Here is a 15318-nt window from a genome sequence, read left to right as displayed (position 1 = left end):
TATATAACTTGTTGTCAATTATTAAAATTATTTTTGAAATTGTTCATCTTCTACGAATGTAACTTGTAGTAACCTTCGCGAGTTGTCGTTCACGAACCGCGACTCGTTCGGACGGCCAGACGGTCGGTCACGAAGTCATAACTCAAAGTATCATATTCTGTGCGCCATGCGGGAGAGAAAAGCCTACGGAAACGTTATAAACTGATCGCTATTTTGATTACATTCTTTCTAGTTCCGAACACGAATGATAAACAATTTAGAATATAATATTATCAATAATTATTAACGCTGATAAATAAAAAAACATATTATTATTTATGTTGTTTTATACGAACGCGATGATAATTAATTCTTGTATTATTCATAATTCCAACGATTTTCTGGATACTCGTTACTCATCCGAATTTATCATATCATCACTATCATAATAAATCAATAATCGTTTTTGATAAGGTTGCTCAATGATTTTTCTTATCTACTTTGTACACATTGGACGGACTGGCGACGGCGCGACTGTGGTGTTTATAGTGTTTATATTATATAATATTTAATGACAATAAACTATGGTCTAAGGTTCAACCATGACTTAAGTCACGGCCATGGGTTCAACCGAGCTGCGAAGAATTTAAAATCTATCGTTGATACTAATAAACATTTACAATACTCTGACAAAAACTATTATTCCACTATTATCAAATTCAGAAATGTCATTAATTATTAATTAATTGATTAATTCGCCGAATTTAATGACATTGATTAGGGAAACGATGAAGTAGATAAATATTTTCAACTTTTTTAATTACGTAATACGTAATACGTATTTACGTTATTTACCACACGGACGTGGTTTACAGAGATAATGGGAAATTTTAATAGTTGTAGATGATTCATAGTACTGTTTTTTTATACTTATAAAGATATAATATATAAATTATCTTAAAAGTAATGCAATGACGTCTGTGGAGAGTGGACTCGACTGTAATACCTTTTATACTTATCAGGATAAGAACGACCTTGAACCGAGCTCTATTTAAATCGATGATTGCGTGACGCAACCCGCTACCGTCGTCCTAGGCCTAGCCGCTTTCCTAAACGTCAAGCTATACATCATATATATATAATATATAAGCGCCAAGTGATAGTTCACCTTCACCCTCACGGAGTTGTACTCGTACTTAATAAACAATAATATACTTTAGAATCGATACTATAGCAATAATTATTATAAACACTTAAATGTTTAATCAATGGTACTAAGCACGGCTTAATATTAACCCGTGGCTTTAATATGTCTTTGGTCAAGACATCGCAGATGGTATTTTATTTTGTTATGACTTAAAAAAGTTATAATCGATCTCCAATGTCCAATACTTGAAACACCATGGTCCATGATAGTTATTAGTTGTTGTATGGTAGGTACTAGGTAGTAAAGTATTATTCGAGTCTATAGGCACCAATTTGATCGTTTAGGATGGATTAGCATAATAGTACGTAATAAGATTCAAACGAAACAATAAAACCTCGAGATAAAATTGAGATATTTTTAAAAAAATCAACAATTCATAGTTATTCAATAGGTTTCAGATGTCTATCTGACGTCGAACACTGTTTTTCTTGAAGCAGAAATATCAATCACAAAATTGTACATTCTTCAGAATGGTAAATTGTGAATTTGGATTTAAGAGGACGTCGTATCCGCATGTGTGATATGTCTTAACGTAAAATATAGCACTTACATTAAAAAAAATCATGCTGTTGGCTTAATATTAGTCAATTAACCTGCGATAAAACATAAAGGTAAAAATATTAACTAGTGTATCATATTATGGACTTTTATAGATATTTTCATTCAAGACTGAATTAGTTCATAACATTAAAAATATGAAATATAAATATCAACAAAAGCCTACATTGTACCCTAAACAATTTTCTTACATTTAAGTTTTAAAATAAGCAAATAAACTCTTAATATTAAAATAAACAGCATAATAGCAAGTATAATAATATCCTTTAAAGTGTATCTGTTAGTTTTTCCAATAAACTCTTTAAATCTATCAAATAAAATTTAATTTTAATAACAACATAAGGTATATATTATGATTTACAGTTAAATTATTAAATTAGCTTTTTTCATATAAGTATAATTATTTAAACTTTACTTTAATAATTAAATAACTAACCGATTAACTGTTAAAATTGTTGGATGATTTGATAATATTTTATTAAAATATTTTGATAGAAGTATACAATAGTATTCTGAAATATATGTATTTTTTGTGTACAGTTAATATAACGTTTTATATATTAAAGTGCTTAATAATTAATAACCCCATGCAGCCATACCTCAGACATTAGAAATAAAGAAACTGTTTTATTTTGAATTTATTAAGGTGTACAATTATTTATCTTTTACTTTTAAATTATTTTTAATAGGAATAAACAAGATTTTGAATAATCATATATTGACACCAAATACCAAACAAAAAAACAATATCAGAGATATTTTTCAATTTTAAATCTTAATTAAATCAAATATGAATCATATAATAAATAATTAAGTTATTTTTAAAAAAAAGTGAAATAAGCAGTTAATAATAATGAAGAAACTTAATATATAAGTTATAATTTATAATCGAGTTTTATTTAAAGAGGTTTCTATTTTTAGTATTTTATAATAAAATGTTTCAAGTATGATTTGTTAATAAATTATAACTCATTTATTTATAAGTTATAACATATTATTTAAGTTAATCACAAAAACTTAAACCTAAAAAGAGGAAGTAGGTTAAATTACCTTTCAACTGTACAAGAATAAATTGAGTAAAAAACACTATAATATATGTATTAAATTTGAATTAATTAATTTGTCATAACAATTGAAAAATAATTTTAAGTGAAGATTTGTTACTAAGTAAATTTTATTATAAATTTATATTGCTATAAAGTAATTTATTTTACAGGTGATGAAAAAATTGCAAATAAATATTTTATTTGGTATCAATAAATTAAATAATAATGAAGAATTTTGTATTAATTTTTTAAGCTACAAATAAATTGCAAGTTTGTGATTTAGACTAGTTCTAAACTTCAAATACTTATTGAAAAAATTGTGTTTAAATATCTTAAATGTAAATAAATAACTAGAAAAACTTATTAAGAACATAAATTTTCTAACTTTATACCTATTGATATAAATTTTTTTTAAATTTTCAAATGTCTATAAATAACTCAATTAGTCAAAATATCTAACAAATATCTGTGGAAAATTCTAATATTTTTATAAAAATTTTGTAGTTACAGTTATTTGTTTTTGAATTTTGCTAAATTACAATTTTATGTTTCCTGATTATTGTTAAAAGTACTAAGTGCATTAATTTATGATATTTTGTACTCATCATTGTATAGTTAATGCATTAATAACTCAGAATCTCAAAATATAAAAATAATATTGTATTAATTATAATTATAAACATTAAAAACAAATACTTGATGGTATTATATTGTTATTTATTAATAGTCTTAAATTATAGTACCAGTGAAATGTACAATACAAAATTATCAAAATATTAAATTAACATCCTACTAATAGTACTTTATCATTTTCAATCGTGACATTTTTCATTTTCCTTATTTTTTTCAAAAATATCTTCTCTAGATCATTTTCAGACTTATTAGTTTGGTTCAAAGAATGAAATTCACACATAACTCTTTTCATTACTTTACTTAATGACATTGGTTTATTTTTTTTAGTTTGCAATACTTGATTTATAGCTTCATTCCAATCAAATTTACGGCCAGACTGTACTTCGGGAACTTGGGAGATATCTATTAAAAGTATAATAAAAAACAAATATGTTAATTAAATATAAAATAAAATTATAACTTCAGATATGATATAGAAAATAAATTAACATTACCAGTTTTTAAAATTTTTTGTTGTGGTTCTTCAGTTTCTTCATTGTCATTTAACTTCCTCTTTTTCTTTTTTAATACTGGTTCTTTATTTGATTCTACAATGCCATTGGAAACAGTAGCTAATTCTTGTTGGTATTTAATTTTCTTTTTCATTTCTTTTTTCTCCTTTTTACTCATTTGTATTTCTGATTTTTCTTGAAGAATTCCATTTTCTACATTATTTTCACATATCTCATTAGTTTTAGAAACAATACTATGAGTTGGATCATTATTTAATTCTATTTCTGATTTATTTTTATTTTTCTTAGATTTTTTAGAAGAACTTGGCTGAGCTTCTGCTAATTGTGGTTCAACATTTTTTTCTGCTATTATTTCAGTTTCATAATTTACTGCATCAAGAGATTTTTTACTTTTTTTTTTCTTTTTTGGTGTTTCTTCACTTTTACAATTACCATTTAATTGTTCAATAGTTTCACTATTAATAATCTTGTTATCCTTAATTTCTTGTACCTCTTGAATTGAATCATTTTTTTTATTTTTTTTAGGCTTTTTAGTTGGGCTAGACTTAGTTTCAGTTATATTTGTATCTTTTACATCCGATTTTTTTTCAGCAACAGAATTATTTTGAAATGAGTTTTTTTTGTTTTGTGTTAGTGGTTCAACATTTTCTTTTAATTTTGTTTCAGTTTCATAATTTTCTGTATCAAGAGATTGTTTATTTTTTTTCTTCTTCTTCTTTGGTGGTTCTTCTGTTTCATTACTACCATTTAAACTTGTAACTATTTTGTCATTTTCAATGTTCATTTTTTTTTTAATTTCTTGAGATTCTTTTTGAGTTGAATCATTCTTTTCTATATCCTTTGTTGTATTATCAACTGGTTTTTCATTTGAATTCTGAGGTAGTTGTGCTTTATACTCAGCTTCTATCACATCAAACACTTGGTCTACTAAATATCCTTTATTTCTATAAGCAGGGGCTGTAGAAAAACAAAAGTTCTAAAACAAACAAACAATAAAAGTTAGTGTAATACAATAAATTAAAGTAAATTGATCTAAAATCTATAAAAAAAAAACTAAATTTATGATAAAATTGTATATAAATTTAGGAATTACTTGACATGCTCATTCGTGAACAAATCATATTAGCTATACATCAAAATAAAACATTTTGAATCATATTTATTATACAAAATATGCATGCATTATGAATTTTTTTAATCTTTTTTGTTTCAATAAATGTTTGGGTACTTACAAACATTAGAAAATATAGGAAGAAAATGTAACTAAAAAAATTGTAAGAACTTATGAATCTTTATTTGTCTAACATAATGCTATGGACTAAATAATAGCTTTAAAAATATGTATAATTTTTATAGTAAAATAAAATTGGTTAACTTTATTTGAAATCGTTTATCAATTTGTAGTATGATTAATATTTAATTATATCACAAAGTACCTATAAAAACTATAAAATTGCATAAAAATCATAGAAATGCATAAAACAATTTTAAGAGCTTTTTTTTTTAATGTATTTGATTATATTAATTGGTAAATAATATAAACTTATATAATTTAATACATTTACTAAATAACTTTGATACCTAGAATAAGTAATAGAAATATGAAATATGATTAAATGTATTATTTATTTATTATAAAACTATTTTAACTTATTTATAACCTATAACTTTATAAAATTTAAACACATATTAAAAAATATTAGTACATACTATGAAGGTACCAAATAAATAAATAATTAGAAAATGTAATATTTCACATTCTAATATTAATTTTTTCTACTGATATATTTTATAAAGGTATTAAAACGAATTAAATATTACGAAATAACAAACAAATAAACATAATTCTTCTATTTTAGTTTACATTAGTTATTTTTTTAATTTTTTAGTTATTTACTTAGTTTATAAAATTATAAATTCATAAATGATAAAGTACTACTAAAAAAAATTACAATACTTGACTTTTTATCACTTTAACTAAAAAAGTAGATACAATATTTTAATCTTCTAAAACAATATAATATAAATACCTGGAATTTATTTTTTTTTCTTGGGACATTATCAAACTTGGCTATAACATTCAAAAATTGTCTTTGCTCATTAGGCAAATTTTTATTATTCAATACTGATTGAACAATATCGACCCAACCAGCTTGTTTACGTTTTCCTTTTTCAGCTGACGGTTTAGGTACATAGCCTTTTGCAGAATATCTCTCGTCTTCAGTTATACACTGACAATGATCTCTTACAGTCTCATAACTGAAATACAATATAAATATAAAATACTATAAACAAAAAAATGTTGTGTAGACATAAGTTAATAAAAATTTACTTTTAAATTCAACAAATTTAGAAATTTAAAAATATTTTTTATATTATATCTTTACAACTACCAACTTTAAACAAATTAAAAAAAAAAAAACAAAAAATTAGCAGAAATTTAAATAATTCATAATTTATATTTTAATCGATTTAAGTCAACAGTTATCTTTTAGTTGATTTAGCACATCCCTTGAAATGTCAACAGATTTCATCCGAAGACCATAATATTGGTTAATTAAAACCAATTAAATCCAATAGAAAAATCATATGTTTTATGAATTTAATATAAACATAATTTACAAACAAAATCATAAAAATGTATTTCAAGAATTATAAATTTTACAGATAATTTTAACATTTGTATAATATTGACATTAGTTGTTTAATATCAACATTACCTGGATAATGTTAAAAGAGTAAGAGTTTTTGTATACTATCACAATAATAAAGCATCGAATTTCAGAGTATAAAAATGCATCTTATCTACTCATATTCTAACTATAATTCATCTTATTTATCAAATGAAAAATACTTTTTTTTTTTTTTTTTAATATTAAATAAATATGTATTTAAAATCTGTAATATAATAAAACAATAAGTAAATTTTATAATTTTTTTGTACAAGGTTTGAAGGCTTGAATCTATCAACTCTATTTCAAACTATTTTTTTTTTTTTTTATTTATTTATTTACTTAGCGAAGTAAATCACAAGGCCAATTGTGTTTTAGTTGATGGGAAGGGTTATTAGGGAGAGTGAAAAATATTTGAATACAATTAATGAATTGAAAAGTGGCAATAAATTTTAAATTATGAATATTGTAAGATAAGACATATACGTCTAGAAAAATCATTAAGGGAAATTGCTAGTCAAATGTTAGATGGTAGTGATCATAGATACAAAAGGTATTCATGTAAGGAAAAATGTGACACCAATTGATGTAAGTGTAAACCATCTAGCATTTTGTGCAATTCAAAATGTCATAGAAGCACGTCATGTAATAATAAAGCATAACACTTTGACTCTAAACTTAAAATAATATTCCAAGAAATAATTTAAAATATAAAATAAAATATTCAATTTAATGTTTGTAATAGAAGGCAACTTATTAAAAATAAACTCTTATTGTTTAATGATGATAATTGTATTTTATTATATTATTAATATTGTGTCTTAAATAAATTAAATATTTTTGATAATTTAAAATGGTTTCACCTCATTTATAATATATTTTTATAGTTATAAAGTCATTATCCAAAAGTAAACATTACTCGCGACAGGTATATTACAATTTGTTGAAGATGTTTTTACGATATAAAAAATTCTACTTACTTAAAATCCTTTAAACAGTCAACGCAACAGAAGCTAACTGCAAAATTCTTACGTTTGCATTCATACTGTATGTGTTTATCCACTTTAGGCTTATTTACTGAATCGCCACAATTATTACAAGTGAATACAACCATGATCTACAATACAAAAATTTAAATTAAAATAGACATCATTTAAGATAAAAAATAGCATACTCACGATACGTTTCGCCGCCTAAATAAAAAAAATTAATGACCAAATTTTAAATAATAAATTTAATTCTTTATCGAATCGAAGTAGTAAAGAATTAGCACGTGCTATGTAGTTATGTGTAGTGAAGAGTGTAAACGTGTGGTACTATAGTACTATCACAGAATAATTCTGTGGTACTATGTCACTATGGTACAACTGTATAAGTACCTAACCATCATAGACGGGGAAGACTGGTGATAAGCCAACAACGGTATTGAACTGGATCGCCTAACTTTTTGTTCCACTAAATATTATTTTGAAAAGTTTGGTCTGTACTCTGGAATACAGTTTTTTGGATTAATATTGATTGGGAAGGATTTGTTCTTTCCAAAACACATAGTTCTTAAAAAAGTCTTCTCCTCGGAAAACTTTTTTACAGAATTAAATATTGTAAGGCGTTGAAAATATCATTACATAATGGTATATGGTATATCATAATATTATTATCTTCGCGGTAATATGTATTAAACTATTAACCAAGAAAATAACTGTACCTATATTATAACAAATTTGTCTTATATTCTAAGGACATTTATTTTAAAACATATTATTATTTGCTTTTATTTTTTAATTAAAATTATGTTTACAGTAGGTATTTTATATCTGTATGATTTAAATTACATAAAAATTTCTACTTTTAATTAAATAAATAAAAAATATTTCATTACAATATTTGATGAGTATATTATGAGCTTAGTGGTAGTAGATTTAAAACAGAGATATATTGCGACCAATTAACAAAAAGTTTATACTTAAATTATCTGGACACCCCCCCCCCCCCCCCAAAAAAAAAAAAAAAAAACATTCAAAATACGCCACTGTTACTTAGTACTTAGATATGTTTTGAATAATTGTTGAAAAACATGGAAACTTCTTTAAGTCCTTAGCCTTAGTGATAACTGATAAGTTACATAATAGTCACCAACAAATTTGAGACTGCGAGTGTTTCGACTTTAACAAATAATAATATTAAAAAAAAACTGTATGGTTTGTTCCAAATATCAAATTTCTTAATAATTATATATTTATATTTGTTATAATGATAATATTTATTATTTATAATTAAACTGTTATTGTTCTTTTATTCACCAGTGTCCAGTACAGTAGTTCTAAATGTTTAAGTTTCTTTTAATACAGTATATTGGCTATAGACCATTTGTGTAAATCTTATTAGGTACATTTTATTTTTACAAAAAGTTTTTTTTTAATTATTATTAGTATATTCGATTCAAAGTAGAGTTCTATTAGCAAGACAACTTTCGAAAATTCGATGTCTTTATCGATTTTGGAAAAATTAATTAATTTTTTAGTAATAATTGCTAATTACTAATTAGTATGAAACAACAATGTTATTTTGTAATATTAATTCCAATTATTTCTAATCTTTTTTTCAACAATTGGCCATTTTTTCGAATACTGATCAAATTTAATAACAATAAAAATAATTTCTTATTATTCTAGTTATAATATATTAGTTAATGAAATCTAGATACACTAATGTGTTTTCGGGGAAAAAAAAAATTTGCAAGACTGCAAGAGTCTTGCAGTGATAGTCTTGTTTTGATTTTGTTCTTGCAAGCCTAATCTTGGTCTTGGTCTTGCCGCAAGAGACTTGCGAGACCGTAAGACCAAGACCAATTTTGATTATCACTACTACCGATGATAATTACAAACGAGTGACGGTTGTATGGGCCTAGGGTTTACACACTTTCACAGTGAAGTTACTCTCCTTCGTAAGTAAGCTCGAGTGTGTAAGTTAGTTCATGTAGATTGTGGTTTTTCTCTAAAGTATCACAAATAAACACCATAGGGTTTACTTAGCGATTTGTTTGCAAAGTTAACGGTAGATACGCAGTACCTATACAACCAGGCGCGTACTGGCCCACCGGGGTACCGGGAAAATCCCGGTAGGCCCTCTTAAAAATTATAAGAACTGGGCCCCCTACCAAATAGGTACTCTAGTTTCATTCAAATTCAGTAATTTTATTATTTTTAATAATAAATAATAATTGTTTTAAAATTATTTTAATTAAATGATTGAAAAGAGAAAATTACATAAGGGACAAATAACGAGTTTCGGTGGCTAGTTACTGATAATGGTGTATGTACTACTGTACTAGTTTTGATTATATTATACTATTACTAATAATATTCGTCGAACAACAAATAATGTTTATTTAGAATTCCAGTGAACACTAGACAAGACAAAATGGCCGCGACATATACGGGTAAACGGTATACTCCGTCTGTTTCTGCTGATAATAAAGTTATTTATAAATTGATTGGATTAACAATAATATTATCAACGATAATATTATTATTAACCTAGTATTATTATACGTAGTTGATTTCATTCATTTGAAATTCTTAGTCGAGTTTATTTGCTGCTTGTTTTTTCTACAATTTCAACATTTTTTACTGATTGCATTCAATACATCCCAAACAGGTAAGTTTCTGATTTTTTTTAATAATTTATAGAATAATAACATTTCTTTAGTAATACAAACTATTAAAATAATAATTAGAATAAATTGAAAATAGTTTATAATGTTAAAATTATTTTAGATTTGGTGTGTTGAACCTAATTAATGTTTTATAATTTTATACTTATATACAATAAAATAATAATATTAAGACAGAACTTTGAAATTAGTACACGGAAAAGTCAATGTAAAAGTAGCATATTATTGGAATATGAGATATCGATATGAGTGGAAAAAGTATAACTAAAAAAATATAACTATTAAAACTTCAATTATTATTATTACACGTATAGTACCTACATACCAGTACTTTTCGTGTTTCATAGGTATTTTTATTAATTATGATATTTTAAATTTGTTTATGTTTAATTTATAATAATTAATTAAAAACTATAATTTGCTGTTAGTACCTATATTATCTATTTATTCAGCATTGATCATAATAAATAATAATTAATAATATACCTAATAAGATGCTCGTCGTCGGCTAGATAGTATGCACAATAATTGGCATTTATGCCGTTGTTTAATATTTATTAAGCCACAATTGAGTGCGTGCAGCTAATATTATTTACTTATAAATAAACCCATATCGAATTTAATTTTCATATAAAACCAAGGAGGACTAGTTATCTTAAACTTAACTAATCCATATGAATACTCAAAAATAACTACATTTTCTTTTATTTTAATTATTCCATTCAATCAGATCGAAATATCATATTAATATATTATTATCACTAATGAACCAGAATATTGTTAAACAAATTACAATCGTATTCTATTGACTATTATATATTTTTTTTTTTTACTAAACATTTAAATCATTTAAATCATTTTTACATAATTTTAAATTATAATATGTATTTTGTAGTTTATAATGGAACCGAATGACCAAAAGAAAAAAAATCATAAAAGTGGCTCGCTTAAACGAAAAGAGTATAACAAAAAACGGCTTAATGAGATTGCTTCTAAATCCAAAAAACTGAAAAATTATTTTCCACCAACAGTTTTAAGTCAGAATTTCACTGAACAACAAATTAATCCCGCGTCAAATGAAATTGAATGTATTTCTGAAAAATGTGTACCCAATTCGCCCCTAAAATCACAAGTTCATAATATAACATCCAATATTGATTCACATTCTTTTTCTTCAACTTCTACATCTATTTCAACTGATATACAAATTCATTCTGATCTGCCACACATTGATATTGTCGATAAAATTAATTTTAACTATTTTATAAAGCCTAGTGGAAAACAAAACATTCAAAGATTTTTTTCATTTCATCCACACCATCCAGAAAAAAAACATGATGGCACCCAATTACCATTTAATACTTCAAAAGCATATTATGTAGCAATTCCAGGGTCGCAGAAAAAAATTAAAAGAAATTGGTTAACTTTTAGTTACGAACATAATTCTTTTTTTTGTTCTATATGTTTGGTTTATTCATCTAAAAAGTCGGTTTTTACAAGTGTTGAGGGTTTTGAAGACTGGGTTCATGTGTATGAACGCATAAAAGATCACGAAGAGTCAAAAAACCACAGAGAAGCATCAAAATGTTATATGAGTGATAATCGGGGACAAAGTGTAGACGGATTATTTAACAGAGTACAGTGGAGTCAAAGAGAGCACGAAGTAATCAAAAGAAGAAAAGTAGCTGAATCTATAATTGAAATAGTTAAAGTAATCGGAAAACAAGGATTGCCGTTTAGAGGATTTAGGTATGAGGCAGCTTATAATTTAAATAATACAGCAGTTAACCATGGAAACTTTTTGGAAATTGTTTTATTAATAGCCAAGTCTAATATTGATTTAAATGATCACATTACTAAGGCGATAGTAGAAAGTGAAAAACGAGCTAAAAGTGGGAAAACGGGTAGAGGAAATTTGTTTACTTTTTTAAGTCCTACAACTGTAACAAACATTATTCAAACTATTTGTAAATTATTATTATTAAAAATATCAGAAGAAGTAAATTCAGCTGGTATTTATTCAATTACTATGGATTCAACTATGGATATATCTACCCATGATCAATGTGTATTTGTTTTGCGGTATATTAGTGACAGAACTGAAGGCACCAGGTCTATAATTGAAGTTGTGGAACGAGTTGTAGCTTTAAAAAATGTGATTTCATCGTCAGGGCAGGGTTTATTTAATTTATTAAAATCAACTTTAAATTCTATGAACATTAGCTTAGATAATTGTGTAGCAGATGCTTTTGATGGTGCTGCCAATATGAATGGTCAATATTCAGGAGTTCAAGCAAAACTCAAGGAAGTGTTCCCAAGACATATTCATACATGGTGCTACGCTCATGTGTTAAATCTAGTCTTACAACAAACTACTTCTTGTTCAGTTACAGTTATTTCTTTTTTTGGACTACTTCAAGAGTTATTTGTTTTTTTCAAAGAATCTTATAAAAGACTCAATGTTTATGAAAATCAGAATAATCCCAGTCGTCCGTCTCATTTAATTAATATTGGTAAAACTCGATGGCGATCTAAAAATGATGCGGTTATTAAGATATTTGGTCGTATCGATATGTGGAATGAAAGAACCAAGAATGATGATAGAAAGCAATTTGTATATGTGCAAATTGTATTTGCACTTTATGAAATTTCTGTTACTAATGATTTTTCAAACAGCGTAAGAAGTACAGCTCAAAGTTTACTAGGTCGACTTACCCGTTATGAAACAGTATTAACAGCAATGATGTTTTTGCAAATATTTAAGTTTACCACTGCTCTATCTAATTACCTACAAACATCTGGTCTAGATTATATTCAAGCATGGAGAAAAAATTGATGGAACAATAAAGTCTTTAAAAGAAAACCAAAGAGAATTTTTACCAGTCAGTACAGGAGCAAAAATATTCATTGAATTTGTATCCAGTATAATTTGGGAAGATGAGTCAGACATTGATATAGAATTAGAGCTTCCTGAAAAGAGAAGAAAAACTATTCCAAAACGTTCTGGAGAAAATTCAAGTACTAATCAAAACATAAGAGATGGAGATACTCCCGAAAATGTTTATAAAATCAAAACATTTAACGTAGTTATGGATAATATTATTGCTTGCTTAGAATGTAGATTTTCGGGCAGTAAAGAACTGTATTGTGATCTTGAACTATTCGATCCAAGAAGGTTTGAAGAAATTGCGAAAAATGGAATTCACTCTGAAGCTCTTCATAAAATTTGTGAACTTTTACCTCATATCGATAAACATAAATTAGGAGAACAATTATCATCGTTCGTAAAATTCTGGCCTCAAATATCCAAAACTGATATTAAAGATGTATATGATGTGTATCAAAACCAAAGCAATTTGCAAGAAGATTCAGACTTTGAAGATTTTGAATACTCTCGGGAAAATGATAATAATATGTGTACAAGAAAAAAAAAATGTAACTCATGTTTATTATGCGTAACAAATGTAATTTATGAATTCAATATGTATTCTTTAGAGTATAATGAATTATTTGAAGTATACAAGTTTCTTTTAACGATTCCTCTTACTCAAGTAACGTGTGAACGATCGTTTTCGAAACTTAAAATTATAAAAACTCGTTTAAGAAGTTGTTTAACACAGGAGAATTTAGAATCATTGTTTTTGATGAACTGTGAAAGGGAATTGTTGGCAGACATTACACCGGATCAAGTCATCGACTTAATGTGTGAAAAAAGTACAGAAATGTTAAGAATGTTGAAAGTTTAGTTTTTAAACATTTTATATTGAACTATTTATACATTATTTCCTCTGTATTGAACCATTTTTAATAACACACTATTCATATTTTATAATTTATACTACGTAATCAAGATAACTTAAATAAAAACAATTATGTTACTATTATTGTGTATTTATTTATTTTGATAGAACTTAAATTAAAATGTAGAATTGGTTTATTATTTAGGTTCATTCTAATTGTATAGTTTTTTCTTAGTGTAAAAAATGGCTATTGTTATATCCTAGAAGTATACATGGAACCCATTTTTATTAGTAAGTATATTGTATATATTAAGTGGGCCCTAATTATATCCAGTTTCCCGGTAGGGAAAATAGACCCAGTACGCGCCTGTATACAACCACTACGGTGCACCAAGTTTATAGATAATAATACGCCAAGTAATATAAAATAATTGAATTCCCCATAAAATCTTCACTATTTTTGGATGATTTTAACATACGTTCTAAATAGTCAGATATTTCCAGGTATGGTTTCTATACTTCAAAATTATAGAGTATCATTATTAACCGACTAACAAAGTATTAGACACTATGTTATATACCCCTATATAAAAATAAATAATCTTTCAATACCAATCGCAAAAACTTTTAAAATCTTGGGAAATATAACAACACCAAATGTACACATTTAAAAGAACTCCGTACAGTATCTATGATAAAAACAAATATTCTTAAGTCATTGGCTCATACTTCATGGCTCATAGGGAGCAAACTCGTAATTCCTTAAACTGATACAAAAACTAATTATATTTTCTTCACTAGAATATAGTACCTTTGTCAACACTATACCATTGAGTCGAGAAATGATCGAAACATCAAACAATACTTTAATAGCAACATCACAAAATATAATATCATAAAATATGTTTAGTGACAGGGTGATTGACTGATTCACATGTAATATCTGTGATATCATTGTAGAAAAATCATAAGAAGACTATGAAAATAGTCATTTTCTTCGATGCGTGTTTTATAAAAAGTAAGACATAAACGTACTATACATATATTATATACACTTTTAACTAGGTATATTTAATCCTGAGAGACTTTCGTATTAACTCTCCCACATATTATTTAGTGATAATTAGGGTCCGGATTTATATTCACAAAAAATGCTCAAAATATGCTTCTAATAATGCTGTATCAGTGGCGTATTTTCAATTTTTTTGTGGGGGGGGGGGTCTTAATATTAAATATAAGTTTATAACATTATAATAAAATACATACGAGTTATGATTTAATAATGATATTATTTATAT

The 15318-nt window shown here is 25.7% G+C and overlaps 2 protein-coding genes across 2 annotated transcripts; one reads left to right on the top strand and one right to left on the bottom strand.

Annotated features, from left to right (window-relative positions):
* Nucleotides 1–3493: 3493 nt before the first annotated feature.
* LOC112593159 (cell growth-regulating nucleolar protein) lies at nucleotides 3494–7922 on the bottom strand. The gene is made up of 5 exons (XM_025337489.1): nucleotides 7786–7922; nucleotides 7588–7724; nucleotides 5966–6194; nucleotides 3918–4911; nucleotides 3494–3825 (listed from the first exon to the last, which is right to left on the bottom strand). Exons 2-5 carry the CDS (start codon nucleotides 7719–7721, stop codon nucleotides 3572–3574), a joined length of 1611 nt encoding a protein of 536 aa, XP_025193274.1. The 5' UTR covers nucleotides 7722–7724; nucleotides 7786–7922; the 3' UTR covers nucleotides 3494–3571.
* A 3259-nt stretch (nucleotides 7923–11181) lies between these two features.
* Nucleotides 11182–14026, top strand: LOC112593263. Its single transcript, XM_025337627.1, has 2 exons — nucleotides 11182–13008; nucleotides 13088–14026. The coding sequence occupies exons 1-2, from the start codon at nucleotides 11182–11184 to the stop codon at nucleotides 14024–14026; spliced, it is 2766 nt and encodes a 921-aa protein (XP_025193412.1).
* Nucleotides 14027–15318: the final 1292 nt, after the last annotated feature.

The sequence above is a fragment of the Melanaphis sacchari genome, unplaced genomic scaffold, assembly GCF_002803265.2.
Source record: "Melanaphis sacchari strain LSU unplaced genomic scaffold, SCAv2.0 Contig1_pilon_pilon, whole genome shotgun sequence".
In the NCBI taxonomy this organism is placed as follows: domain Eukaryota; kingdom Metazoa; phylum Arthropoda; class Insecta; order Hemiptera; family Aphididae; genus Melanaphis; species Melanaphis sacchari.
This window is presented reverse-complemented; position numbering and strand designations above follow the sequence as displayed.

Coding starts and splice junctions, on each gene's coding strand:
- LOC112593263 (XM_025337627.1), top strand. CDS start 11,182: ATGGAACCGAATGACCAAAAGAAAAAAAATCATAAAAGTGGCTCGCTT. Junction 13,009..13,087: donor GACTTACCCGTTATGAAACA/GTATTAACAGCA, acceptor CATCTGGTCTAG/ATTATATTCAAGCATGGAGA.
- LOC112593159 (XM_025337489.1), bottom strand. CDS start 7,721: ATGGTTGTATTCACTTGTAATAATTGTGGCGATTCAGTAAATAAGCCT. Junction 6,195..7,587: donor GACTGTTTAAAGGATTTTAA/GTAAGTAGAATT, acceptor ATTGTATTTCAG/TTATGAGACTGTAAGAGATC. Junction 4,912..5,965: donor GAAAAAAAAATAAATTCCAG/GTATTTATATTA, acceptor TGTTTGTTTTAG/AACTTTTGTTTTTCTACAGC.